The 13839-nt window shown below is 64.1% G+C and overlaps 1 protein-coding gene across 1 annotated transcript in view; it reads left to right on the forward strand.

The window, feature by feature from the left end:
• The window catches only part of PIEZO1 (piezo type mechanosensitive ion channel component 1 (Er blood group)), a 27420-nt gene continuing 13581 nt past the window's right edge, over positions 1-13839 (forward strand). The window contains 17 exon segments of the mRNA XM_071756505.1: positions 1-205; positions 6342-6437; positions 7462-7588; positions 7887-7925; positions 8015-8171; positions 8826-8964; positions 9459-9672; positions 9904-10069; positions 10280-10372; positions 10479-10727; positions 11007-11267; positions 11748-11859; positions 11968-12146; positions 12226-12374; positions 12563-12739; positions 12826-12932; positions 13643-13800. Of these exon segments, the coding sequence (XP_071612606.1) occupies positions 142-205; positions 6342-6437; positions 7462-7588; positions 7887-7925; positions 8015-8171; positions 8826-8964; positions 9459-9672; positions 9904-10069; positions 10280-10372; positions 10479-10727; positions 11007-11267; positions 11748-11859; positions 11968-12146; positions 12226-12374; positions 12563-12739; positions 12826-12932; positions 13643-13800 (2487 nt within the window). The 5' untranslated portion in view covers positions 1-141.

Below are 13839 nucleotides of genomic sequence, written 5' to 3' on the forward strand. Positions count from 1 at the left end.
CGGGGGAGTGAGTGTCCGATCGTTGCGCGGAGGGACCGGCCAGCGGGGCCTGCCCAGCCCCGGCGGGGCGGAACTGCTCGGAACGGCTCGGTACGGTTCGGTGGGGAATGGGCCGGTCCCCCCCGGCCGCTGCCTGAGGGGATGGAGCGGCGGGGGCTGTGTGCGGGGCTCTACTGGCTGCTGCTGCCGCTCTCCTTGCTCGCCGGTGAGTTTGGGGTTTAGTAATTATTGTTTAATTTTTTTTTTTTTTTTTTTTTTGGGGGGGTGTTGGTTGGGGTTGGGTGTTGGGGGTGTTGGGGTGAAGCCGGGTCGCGGTGCTTTCCAGCCCGGGGGGAGTCCTGGTGGGTGGCTCGCTCGCTGCCCCCCCTTCCTCGCTCAAGCTCCGTGGGTGTGTGTATGGGGGTCACCCTGCACAGCCCCCCCCAGCCCCATGGGTGTGTGTGTGGGGTCACCCTTGCAAACCTCCTCCAAGCCCCACGGATGGAGGGGTCCCCCCGCACACCCCTCCCAGGCCCCTTGGGAACCACCTTGCATCCCCCCCCACTCCCGCGGGGGTCGTGCCCACTCGGGGAGCCGCTGCAGCTTCTCTGGGATGGGTGTGGAGGGGGGGGCAGTGTTATGGGGGGTGTCTGTGTGTCTCCCCCACACCCCGGCACTGCCAGCGGCTACCTGCACCCCGGCACAGGGGGGGGACACTGTCCTGGTTGGGTCCCCGCCGTGTCACCCCGCTGGCTCCTTTGCCTCTCATAAGGTGAAGGGGGGGGGGGGATGCTCGGGGTGGATGATGCTCGGGGGCGGCTGGGGTGGGTGATGCTCGGGGTGGGGGTCAGCTGGGATGGGGTGGTGCTCAGGGGGGTGACACCGCTGTCACCCGTCCCCGGGTAGGGCCCCGGTGCCGCGGCGGGGAGCAGGGACACCCACCCTGGGGGGTCGGGGACACCCACCCTGAGGGGTGGCCCGTGGCTCCCAAGCCCCTTCCCCATCACCCGTGGCCTTTCCAGCACCCCCGAGGCAACGGGCTGGCCACGGGTCTGGAAAATTCCCAGGTCCTGGGACAAGAATCGGCTCTTTGAAGTCCGGAGGACTGGGGGGGGACACGGTTTGGGACTCGCCGTTTACCTTAAACTTAGGAAAAAGAGGGGGAAAGGAAAGGAAAATCCTTTCCATAAACAGAATGGTTCAAGGGGTTCCTTGTGCCCCCGGGTTTGTGCCACCCGTGCCGGGGGGGGCTGCAGCCTGGGAATAGGGAGGGGAGTGGGGATGTGACTTCGTTTTTGGGGTAATGTCACCCGGAGAGAGAAGGGACTTTGCACCCAAGTGGAGTGGCCCCTTTCAGTGGGTTTGGGGTGCGTGGGGCTGGTGGTGTCGGGGTGAGCCTGGCTGAGAGAGGAAGTGGGTGACTGTTTGAAAAAGCTTCTGGGTTTTTTTTTTTTTAGGGTTTTTTTATTTTTTTTTTTTTTTTGCTGGAGGAGTGACTCAGTGCAACGTGCAGGGAGGGTAATTACAGCCCTGCCATCAAGTGGGGTTGGGCTGGGAAGGGGAAGGTGGTGGAGACCCCCCCGCCCCCCTAAGCACGCCCACCCCTCACCCCCCACCCAAAGCCCGGTGGGGTGGCAGCCGGGTGCACCCATGGGTGCAGGGGGTGACACGTGGCCTCTGGGCGCGGCCCGGCATGTGGGGCCCTGCTGCCCCAATTATGCTGATTTAACCCCAAATTGGGTTGGGTTTTCTCACCGGTTCACCCCGCTTTGACAGGGGTGGGGGGGGTTGTGCTGAGGTCCCGCCGTGGCGCTGGCATTCCCACCCCGGGGAGCTCATGGGTGCTGTGTTTAAATTTGGGGCCCGGCTTGGGTGGGGGTTGTCCTGGGGGAGCAGCTCCCTCCTGCTTCAGCCCGGGGCCAAAACACCCACCTGGGGGGCTCAGAAGGGGTCCTGGGGGCTCACACCCTGCTCCGAGGTGGGGGAAACTGAGGCACGGGGGGTGGGTACTGTGGCTTGTCCTGCTGCACCTGGTCCGGGGAGGAAGAGCCCCAGATCCCGACCCGCCTGTGTCCTTTCCTTCCCTGGCAATCAGGCTCTTCCCAAACGTCCGGAGGATGTTTTCTGGCTGCTCCCTCTCAGGGTGCAGGAGCTGGGGGCAGCCCCCCTGCTTCCCACGGGATGGTTCAGCTGGGGACCCCCCCCCGGGGCAGCTCCTTCCCTGCTCTGCAAGGGGATGAACCCCCTGGGGGGGTGCACAGAGCTGGTGAGGGGCACCCACCAGTGTGCAACCCACCCGTGGAGTGACCGGGGTGTGGGGACCCCCAGGGTGGGTGACAGTGCTGGCTGTGCCACCTCTGGTGGTGCTCGGGCAGAGGGGTGAGGGTGGCAGCCCCCCCCTCCCCCCGGGGCTGTGTTCACCCCCAAACTGGGGGGGCTTGACCTGGGGTGAGGTGAGGATGTGGCTGAGTGCCCCCTCCCTGCCCAGATAGGAGGTGATGGGGGGTGAGGGTCCCTTGTGGGGTCCCAGCCGTCCCTGGGTGCTGTGAGGGGGGGACAGTAGCCAGCTGGGTGCCGGCGGGTGCGTGGGCTGCAGCCAGCTGCCTCCTGTGGTCAGGTGCTTTTTATAAAATGAAGGGAAATAAAAAAAGAGGAGGAAAAAAAAATTACAAAAAAAAAAAAACCAACAAAAACCACCTCTGTCTCCAAGAGCAATAACTCCAGAACTCCTGTTTCCTCCCCAGGCGTGCAGGGGGATGGGAGACACAAATCCAGCTGCCTGCAGCCTGCCTGTACTGGGGTGCCCCTCACCTCAGGGCTGGGCATCTTGGGGTGATGCTCCTGGGGGCACAGGGGCTTTATCCCTCCCCAGGCTTGCAAAGCCAGGTCCAACCCATCCCCTCCTTCACACCCCAGTCCTGGGGTGCCCTGGGTGATGGGGGTGGTGGTGTTTGTGGGCAGTGGTTGGTGCAGGCACCCATCACAGCCCTGGGAAGATGTGATGGTGGATTTGGGAATGTCCCCGTGTGATGGGAATGTGGGTCCTGGTTTGCAGGCTGGGGGGTGGGGTGCAGGGGCATCCCTCAGCTCCGGGATGTAGGGACTGCGAGGTGCTGGGGAGGGGGCTCCCTGGGCACCCATCCCCCCCAAAATTCTGGGCCGTGGCACCCACTGTCCCCATAACCCGGTGCCCTCCTGGGGCAGCTCCCCAGGGATCGGGGCCGGGAGCTGGCAGGAGCAGGATGAACTTTCCACAAAAACAGGATATGGTGGGGGGTGACCCGCCAGGGCTGGTCCCTCTGCTCCCGGAAAGAGGAGCCGGGGCTGGGGAGGTGCCGGTCCCGGTGCCGGTGCCGCTGTTTTGGGTCCTCTTGCGTTTGGGGAGAATCTCGGTGGTTTTGTTATCCCGGTGCTGATGAGCAGCCGGAGGGTGGAAGGAGCAGGGTCCTGGGTGCAAAGCGGCCCCTTGGGGACACTGTTGGGGGTCCCCCCAGCCTCGGGGACCCCGGTTAGCTGGGGGCAGGGGCTGGTTGAGGGGGAGCTGCTGGGCAGCGGGTAACGGGCCTGGGTGTGAGTAGCAGGGCAGGCCGGGAATTAATGAGCTCTGCTAATTAATCCTGAGTGGCCACAGGTCCCCGCGGAGCCGTGGTGTGTGGGCTGCAGGGACCCCCATTCCCCATCCAGCGGGGTTTGGATCCAGTCCTGGGAGCCGGCTGGGCACAGGGTGGTGGTGGGAGGGGGCTGTGCCCAGACCCCCACCCTCTCCCACAGCCCCCATCCCACCCTTTCCCGGCCCCATTGCAATGGCAGAGAGCCCGATGCTGGCTCTCCTCGACCCCCCCTCACCGCCGGGGCTCTGGGGTCCCCAGTGACCCCGTTCCGTGGGGACACAAAGCCCCTGGAGCACAGGAAACCCGGCACATCCCATCCCGCTCCCCGGTGCTGTGGTTTCTCCTCCCGCCGGCACCTCGGTGGTGTTAATATTCCAAGTGGTGACAGCGAGGGTGACAAACTCCTCGTCTGCGTGGGAGCTGCTCCCCGGGGTCAGGGACCTGGGGTGTGGGGTTGGGAATAACCCGGGCTGGGACAAATCCTGCCCCGTGCCCGCTGCGGGGGCGAGACCCCGCCGGGTGCCCCGGGTGGTGGGTGCTGCTGGGGTGGGGAGGGGGCACAGGGTGGGAGGTTTTGCCGTGGGGGTTGCTCTCCCCAGGCACCAAACTGGTTTTTCTCCCCGCGCTGGCACTTTCCCTGCTGTCAGCATGGCAGGGAACCGGTTTCCACCCATGGAGCACCCACACATGGACAGGAGGGCACACCCCGCTGCAGCCAGCCCTGCTGGGGGGCTGGGGGGGCACCCTGGGGGCTCCCAAACCTGTGACCAGCACCCCAACGTTATCCTTTTTTCCTCTCTTTTTAAATTTTTTCTTTATTTCCATCCTCAAGCTGGGCAGCACTGACCAACCCGCCCGGAGCTTTCCTGCTGATGCCTTCAGCAGCCACCAGCTGGAGGGTCCCATGGGTGCTGCCTCAGTCCCGTGGGTGCTGGCTCAGCCCTGGGGTGCTGTGTGGGGTACAGCCAGGTGCCACCAGCTCTCCCCAAGTGCCACAAGTGACCCCGGAGCCACTGCCACTTTCCAGGCTCCTGCTGGGGAGTGATGTCCCCAGTGTGTCCCCGACCCCAACCCCAGGGTGGTGGCATAAGATCCCTGGGTGCCTCTGCTCCCTGCAGCCCGTGTCTGTGTGTCCCTCTCTTGGGTGACACCAGCGTGGCTCTGTCACATCCTCTCCCCCCTTCCCTGCCACCACCCAGGGCTGCTTCACCCCAAGCACCCAAAGGTCCCCGCGCCGAGGTGGGACGTGGGGTCGGTGCGAGGCCGTGGGGTGACAGTGACCTTTAATTTGGGGAGGGGGCAATGTGGCTGTCGGGGCAGGCAGGGTGCCAGCTCGCCCCCGCCCCGGGAAGGTTCCTCTCAGCCCCGCTGGCTCGGGATAGGGAATATTTCCTCTGTGAGATCATGGCTCGCCCAGAGGCAGCCCAGCCACCCCCGGCAGCGTGCGGGAGGTGACGCGTGTCCCGTCCCCCCCCCTCCCCGGGGTCACCGCAGAGAGGTGGCTGCTGGGGTGGTGGCCCTCACCCCCCACCCATCCTCGGGGCTGCCTGAGGGCTGGGAGGCAGATGGGGACCCTGCTGGGGGCTGGGGGTTGGTTTTACCCCCATGGGTGCCTAAGGGATGTGCCCAGGGTGGTGCTGGGGGGGGCTTCCCCTCCCACTGCCCCTCAACCCTTAGGGGGTCCCCACTGCCCCTGGGGTGCTTCTTGGGGGGGGTCATGCTGTGTCCCCCCTGGCCCTGGCCCCAGGCTGTGCTGTCCCATTGAAACCTCGTAAACACAGGAAGGGCTGTGCCGGGCTGGCGGGGCTCACCATGTCCCCTCGGCACGTCCCCAGCCTGCCCCCCCCTCCTGCCAACCCCCAGCTCTGTAGGGCCAGGGGCTGCCTGCTCAGCCCCCGCTGCCTCACCCCTTCCCCAGGTGGGTGCCAAGGGGACCCCGGTTCTTCCCTGGCTGTGTTGATCCAGGGTCCCCAGCATGGTCCCTGTGGCTGTCCCCCCCCCCCATATCCATGGGACACATCCCTCGGGTTTGCTGGGGTCAGAGGGGATGCCCTGGCACTGCCTGGAGTAGGGACAGAGTGACAAAATCTAAGCCACCATCTCTGTGACTCCCTTCCCCCCCTGTCCCCTGGCAGTGGCTGTGCCCATCACCGTGGCCTCGTGGCTGGGTGCCCCCCCACCCCGTCCCACCCGGTGCACGTGCTGGTGTCTGTCACTGCTCCCCTGGCCTCTGCGTGCAAGGGACAAGAATAATGTGTCCCCAGACAGCTGCCATGGGATGTCCCTGTCCCCCATGGTGGCAGCTCTGCAGGGTGCAGGCTCAGCCCTGCTCCTTCTGCAGCCAGAGCTGTAATTTGGGGCTAAAAATAAGGAAAGGAGAAGGTGATGTGTGGTGTGCCCGGGGCAGGTGAGGGGCCATGGGTGGGGGGGTCCCAGCCTGCTCACGGGGACCCTACAGACCTCAGCAGGATTTTGCAGGAACAAGGTAGAAAAGCAGCACAGTTTTGCTGGTGACTCTTGTCTGGGACCCCCAGTGTCCTCCCTCCTCCCCGTGCCACCCATCTGGGTCACTAGGACTGTCCCAGCCTGGTCTCCTGCCCTCAGTGGCCTCTTGGGGAGGGGGTGGCTTGACTTCTGGGGTTACCTCTCATTTTGGGGTGCCCAGGTGCCATCCTCGGGGTTCCCTGGGGTGCTGGGGCACAGTGTCCCCTCTGTCCCTGCCACCAACCCTGCGTGTCCCTCTGTCCCCAGCCTGCATCTTCCGTTTCAATGTCCTCTCCTTGGTCTACCTGCTGTTCCTGCTGCTCCTGCCCTGCTTCCCAGGGCCCACCCAGCTCTCCGGGGGAGGTAAGGGGCTCAGCTTGGGGTGCAGGGGGTGGTGCCCAGCACTATCCTGAGGATCCTGGGGGTGCTATTTTGGAAGGTGAGGGGGCTGCCTGCCCTCCTCCCCCTGCGGTTTCCCCTGCGTGGCTACGGGTGGCAGCCTGGCTCTGTTAATTATAGCCTGGCCTGGCTATTAATAGCCTCCCAAGTGGCCACTTTTAAGCCCCAAACTTATGAACCCCCCCCCCCAAAAAAAACCTAAAAAACAAAAAAAATCCAACACAAACCCAAACCTCAGGGCTGGGCTCTCCAGGAGGGGGGATGATGGGACACAGAGGGATCTGTCACCACCACCAGCCTCTCCACCCTGACCCCTGGGGTTGGGTGCATCCCCCAGGGTGGGTGCATCCCCCGGGGTGGCTGGAGGTGACATGTCCCCCACGTTGGGTGCTTGTAGCCCTGCCTGGCTCCCTGCCCCCCTCCCACCCGTGGGCAGCACCCGCCAGCAGCGCCTGGCACGGCCCCGGCTCAACAAACCTCTGAATATTTATTCCATGGGCTCACAGGGCCCTGGGAGCTCCTCGGGATGATTTATAGGGGAAAAAAAAAAAACAAAAACCCCAACAATGAGCCAAGGCAGAGAGGTTTGGGCCCCTCTGGGTCAGCCTGCAGCTGTGGTGGGCTCACTGCCTGCCCCCCGTGGCGGGGAAAAAGGGGGGTGGGATGGGGGTCCCAGCTGCAGCTGCTGGAAGGTCTGGTGGGACCATCTGCCACCCATCCCCTTTCCATGGGGTGTTCCACCAGAGGTTGGGGTGGGATTGGTCAGCTGCATCCCAGCCAGGTGGGACTTCATTAGCCCCAGATCACCCCGTGCCTCAGTTTCCCCAGTCAGGACACAGAGTGAGACACAGGAGGTCCTGGTGGGACCACATCCTTGGGGCAGAGCCCTGGGGTCTCCAGGCACTGCACCCTTGCTGGGGGTGCTGGCTCGGGGTGCTGGCAGGTCCCGGGGTCACCCTGGGTGCCATGGGGTGCCCGTGTCTCACAGGTCATGCAGGACGTCTCCTCAAAGCTCTGCTGGGGATCAGCATCCTCTTCCTCTTGGCCCACTTGGTGTTCCAGATCTGTCTGTACACCCTGCCTGGCTTTCAGCATCTGCTGGGGCCCAGCTGTGAGTATGGGGTGACCCCCCCACACCCCCACCTCTGCTCTCCTGGGGCCTCCACCCCCCCCCCCCCCCCCAAAAAACGGGGACCTACGGGTGCAGGGATCCCATCCCCTGGGGTGCTGGGGGGGTTGCTGAGGCTCTGCTGGGTCCCAGCACCCCAGTTGCCCACCCAGTGGCCACGGCCCTGGGCACAGAGCCCACCCTGGTTCCCTGGGGGTAAGGGGAACGTTCTCCCCACCCACCCCCCATCTCCTGGGGGAGGTTTGGGAGCCAAGCTCAGCATCTCCCTCCTTCCCTGCAGGCAGCACCTGGGACGTCCTCGCCCGCCACATCGGGGTCACCAGGTAAGGACCCCCTGGAGGTTTGGGGCTGGTGGGGATGGGACCCCCAAACCCCTCCCTTCCTCCACTTTTATCCCTCCCCTCCCTTCCAGGCTGGATTTGGAGAACATCCCCAACTTGGTACGTCTGGTGGCCCCCGATGCTGGCATCCTGCTGGTCTCCTCCCTCTGCCTCTGCCTCTGCCGACGTTTGGTCCCCAAGGCCACCGCTGCCACCCGCAGCCGCAGGCTCCGGAAGCCCCCGGAGCAGGTGAGAGCCACCCCTGGCCCTGTCCCACCTGCCACCTCCCACCATCCCCCACCTGGGGTGCAGCGGATGGTCCCTGTCTCCTCCTCGGGCAGGACGTGGTGGCACTTGGCACAGGGGTGTCCCCAGTGGCCGGGCACGCGGGTGGGGACAGTTTGGAGGAGGGCTGGGTCGTGGTCACAGCACCCCATAGGGTGACCCAGACCCCTGGCACTGTCACCCTGGTGACAAGTGGGACAGTGGGGGGGTCCCACCTTGAGTGTGTCACCAGGTGGTGCCACCGGGACACGGTGCTCATGGCACCAGGACCACCCAGGCTGACCCAACCCTGAGCTGGTGGCACCCAGCAGCCCAAGGAGCACCCTTGGGGGTTCACCCCTAATTTTGGGGCGCTCCCCCCTGGGCCAGACTGCACCCACGGCTCTGGGGGTGTGGGTGCCTCTGCTGGGAGGCAGCCTGGGAAAAAAAACCCCAGAGCTGGGACCCTGGTGCCAAGAAACCCAAGTGCTGGTGGAGGAGCTGTCCCAGGGGACCAGGAGATAAAGAGGGGCAGGTGCTGGGCTCTGTGCCCACCCCACCCACTGCCCCTGCTCCCTGGCAAGTGGGGAAACTGAGGCAGGGCTGCGGGGCTCACACTGTGCTCTCCTGACCTGGCAGGAGGAAGAGGAGGTGGTGGAGCAGCAGGGTGGTCCGGGCAGTGGGGACCCTCCACTCAGTGCCAGGCTGCGGGTGACAGCTCACTGGCTGCTCTGGGAGGCCAGGAAGGCTGTGACCATCCTGCTGCTGGCCTTGGCTGGTGGGTACGGGGTGGGGAGGGGGCTTGGGTGGTGGGGATGCTGGTGGGGGTGCTTGGTTGTGGGTGGTGATTGATCCAGGGGGTTGCTTGGTGCAGGGATGAGAGTTCTGGTCCAGAGGGGGGGGATGCTCAACCCAGGGAGATGCTCATCCCAAGGAGGTGTTCATCCTGGGGAGATGTTGGGCCATGGAGATGCTCATTCTGGGGGTGCTTGGATTGGATGGTGGTCACTGTGGGGAGATGCTCAGCCCAAGGAGATGTTCATCCTGGGGAGATGTTTGGGTTGGGGGGTGGTCACTGTGGGGAGATGCTCAGCCCAAGGAGATGTTCATTCTGGCCCTCTGGGCCAATGCTTGGCCCGAGGAGGTGTTCATTCTGGGGAGATGCTTGGGTTGGGGGGTGGTCACTGTGGGGAGATGCTCAGCCCAAGGAGATGCTTATCCTGGGGAGATGCTGGGCCATGCACTGACCACCCATGGGGTGCTGCTCCCCAGGGATCACCCTGCCCTCCGCCTCCTCCAGCTTCTACTTCCTGCTCTTTGTGGGTCTGTGCACATGGTGGGCCTGTCACCTGCCCTCCAGCCGCCTGGCCTTCGACATCTTCTGCGTCCTGGTCGGTGTCTACGCTGCTGGACACCTCCTCTGCCTCTATGCCTACCAGACACCCTTCATCCAGGGGTTCTTCCCACCCCCCACCCTCTGGGCACGGTGAGTCCCCGGGGAGGGCACCGTGGTGCCACAGGTGGTGTCAGTGCTGGGGTGGGACCCCAGCTCATGGTGAGGCTCCTGGTGGAACCACAGGATCAGAGATTTGGGTTGGAAGGGCCCTCTGAAGGTCACTCTGTCCAACCCCCTGCATGGGCAGGGACATTCCCCCGGATCAGGTTGTTGGGGGTAACCCCCCCCCCCCCCCCACCCCATCACCCTCTCTCCCTGCAGCCTCTTTGGCTTCAAGGACATCATTGTCTACCGCAACTGCTCCCAGCCCAACACCCTGGAGCTCAACACCCAGCACCCCTGGTTTGTCTACGCCAACCCTGGCGTCCTGCTCCTGCTCTACTACGCCACGGTCACCCTGGTGAAGCTGCGACGCCTCGACGCCAGGGTGAGGGGCTGCGGGACCCCCTGCCACCACCCAGTGTGTCCCAGTCCTCTCGGCTGGCTGCCCCCAGGGTACCTGGTGGTGGGGAAGTGGGGTACCCACAGCTTGGGGAGGGGGGATGGGGGGGGGGTTGCCCGGGAATGGAGAGGGGACACAATCCTGCTGGCTGGGGGCTGTGACAGGGGGTCCTGAGCTGGCTCCTGCCCCTGGCAGAGAACCATGGCCCCGGCACAGCCACCCAGCAGGGAGCTGGTGGAGCTGGAGAGCTGGCCCAAGGACAACGACGGCGTGGGTGAGGACACCAAGGTGGGTTTGAGGAGGGAGTTTTGCCCACTGAAGCGTGGCCCAGCATCCAGGGGTGCTCTGGGGTGCTGGGCTGGGCTCTGAGCCCTCTCTGCTCCCCCCTCCCCAGCCCATGCTGACCCCCAACACCTCCAAGCCGGGCAGCGGCGCCGAGAACTGCACCGTCCGTGGGGTGGGAAGCTCTGCAGAAACGGGACAGCCCGGCCACCCCATCCCCCCCTCCACAGGCTCAGGGGGCAGCACCCGGGCCCCCTCCCCATGGCCTGGCAGGAGGCGTCGGGCAGAACGACTGCAGCTGCAGACCCTGGGCAACTTTGTCATGAGGAAGAGCCACGTCTGTGCCCTCATCGCCATGATGGTGAGGGGGGGAGTGGGATGGGGGGAATCTCTTCTGCTCTCACACCTGGTTACATGGTGATGGGGTCCCACTTCCACCCTACCTGGTTACCTGGTGATGGGGCATCTTCATCCCACCTGGTTACCTGGTGATGGGGCACCTCCATCTCCACCCCACCAGCTTACCTGGTGATGGGGCACCTCTACCCCACCTGGTTACCTGGTGATGGGGTCCCAGCTCTACACAGAGAGTGGTTTTGGAGGTGCCTCCTGGTCTGAGCCACATCCCACCTGCCCCTAGGTGTGGAGCATCACCTACCACAGCTGGCTGGCCTTCGTCTTGCTGCTCTGGGCTTGCCTGATCTGGACTGTGAGGAGCCAGCAGCACTTTGCCTTGCTCTGCTCACCCTTCCTCCTCCTCTACGGGCTGGCACTCTGCAGCCTGTGCTATGTCTGGAGCATGGACGTGGCCCCTGAGCTGCCCACCCATATTGGCTTTGTGAGCCTTGATCAGCTGGGGCTGGTCCAGCCCAGATACCCCTGCTTGGATCTGGGGGCACAGGTAAGGCTGATGTCCTTGTCCCCATCCTTGCTGGCACCTGGCTGTCACAAAATCACAGAATGGTTTGGGGAGGAAAAGACCTTTAAGGTCACCCAGTCCAACCCAGCACTGCCAAGGCCACCACTGCCCCGTGTCCCTCATCCCCACATCTCCAGGGCTCTGAAACCCCTCCAGGGATGATGGGGACTCCACCGTTTCCAGGGAGAAATTATCCCCAAACTCCAACCTAACCCTCCCCTGGCACAGCTTGAGGCCAGAAGTTCTCTTGTCCCATCCCTTGTTCCTGACAGCAGCCAGGATGCTCTTGGCCACCCGGGCACACCTTGGCTCATACCCATCCACCCAGCACCCCCAGGTCCTTTCCCACCAGGCACTTCCCAGCTTCTCCTCACCAAGCCTGGGGTTGGTGTGACCCAAGCAGGACCCAGAACTTGGCCATGTTGTCACACACTTGTCCTCCTCACCCTTCTGTCCCCACAGCTCCTGTTCACCCTCAACTTCTGGCTGCTGCTGAGACACTTTGTTAAGGAGAAGGTGCTGAAGAGGAGGTGCCCAGCCACCCCCCTCCTGGAGGTCACCGTCTCGGACTCAGGTGAGGCGTCACCCATGCGGCGCTGAGCATCCCCGGAGGATGGGGACAGGCGAGGAGGGGGACACCAGAGGTGTGCCTGTCCCCACCCCCTCCCTGCCTGCCCCGCAGAGCCCAGCCGGCAGCGGGACGTCCTGAAGGCCCTGGGGAGGTGGGTGAGGAAGTTCTATGCCAAGCACTGGATCTGCGTCTGCGCTGGGATGTTCATCGTGGTCACCTTCGCCGGGCGCCTCGTCGTCTACAAGATCGTCTACATGCTCCTCTTCCTCCTCTGCCTCATGCTCTTCCAGGTCAGAGGAGCAGGGGATCCTCTCCTTGTCACAAGTCCCCTTCTGGGGGTGTCCCCATTGATTGTTCCCCTCCCCACAGATGTACTACAGCCTCTGGCGCAAGGTGCTGAAGGGCTTCTGGTGGCTGGTGGTGGCTTACACCATGCTGGTCCTCATCGCCATCTACACCTTCCAATTTGAGGCCTTCCCCACCTACTGGAAGAACCTGACGGGCCTCACTGATGAGCAGTGAGTGTCCTCAGCCTGCTGCAGGGGCCACCACCAACCCAAACTTGGTGGCACGGCCAAGGGACGCGTTGCACGCGGGGAAACTGAGGCAGGGAGGGAGTTGGGGCCGGATGCTGGCACGGTGGCTCGGTGGCCGTGCAGGGTGGGATGGATGTGACCCTCAAAGTGTTCTTCCCCCCCCTCCCCAGGCTGGGTGACCTGGGCCTGGAGCAGTACAGCATGTCCGAGCTCTTCTCCAGCACCCTCACCCCAGGCTTCTTCCTCCTGGCCTGCATCCTCCAGCTCCATTACTTCCACCGTCCCTTCATGCGCCTCACCGACATGGACCACGTCACCCCCACCCCACCACACAGCCACATCCCCAGGTAGGACCCCCGCTGGGGTGACCCCTACCCTGCACCCCAAGCCCCCCACACACACCCTGTCCCCACGCTGAGCTTCCTCCTCCCAGGGCTGAGGAGCTGCACGGGAGCCGCCTGCTGCGGGACGTGGCTGCTGCTGAGGGCACTGGCACGGGGGACATGGACACCACCTCACAGAGCACTGGCCAGGAACAAGGTAGGGTGAAGGGGTTTTCCAGGGCAGGAAGAGGTCGGGAGGATAGGGAGGGGGATTTGAGATGTCCTTCGAGCGTCGGGAGGTCATAGGGATGGGTTGGAGCATCCTCCAAGCTGGTGGAGGGGCTGGTGGGAGGTCTGCAGGGGTGGATTGAGCTGTCCTCCAAGTCTGGAGGGTATGAGGATGGATTGGGGTGTCCTCTGAGCCAGGAAGGAGCTGGGAGGAGAGGGAGATGGATCTGGGGTGTCCTTCAAGCCAGGATGGGGTGGCAGGATGCAGAAATAGAGTAGAGCATGCTCCAAGCCAGGAAGGGGCTGGGAAGGTAGGGAGAAAGGTTTGGGGGCATCCTCCAAGTCTGGAGGGGTATGAGGATGGATTGGGGTGTCCTCTGAGCCAGGGTCTGGGAGGCTACAGGGATGGATTGTGCATCCCCTTCAAGTTTGGGGATGGCTTGGGATGTCTCCTGAGCCAAGAAAGGGCTGGGAGGTTAGGGAGATGGGTTTGGGGTGCTCTCCAGGTGTGGGGAGGGACAGGGCTGGGTTGGGACATCTTCCAAGCCAGGAAGGAGCTGGGGGAGAGGAGGGATGGATTGGGGCATCCTCCAGGCACGCGAGGATGCAGGGATGGGCTGGGATGACCTCTGATCCAGGATCCAGGATGATCCAGGATGGCTGTGAGGGGGGTGTCCCTGACGGTCCCTGTTCCCACAGCACTCACCAAGTGGGGTCTGGTTCTGGAGCGCCTGATCGTGCTGGGCCGAACCTTCTCGGACATGCTGACCCGTGGGGAGGTCTTTGTGAGGCGTCTGCTGGAGCTCCACATCCTCAAGCTGGTGGCCATCTACACCGTTTGGGTGGCCCTGCAGGAGGTACCAGTCTCGGGGGGCCGGGCTGAGGGTGGGGTGGTC

The sequence above is a fragment of the Heliangelus exortis genome, chromosome 13 (assembly GCF_036169615.1).
Source record: "Heliangelus exortis chromosome 13, bHelExo1.hap1, whole genome shotgun sequence".
Classification (NCBI taxonomy): domain Eukaryota; kingdom Metazoa; phylum Chordata; class Aves; order Apodiformes; family Trochilidae; genus Heliangelus; species Heliangelus exortis.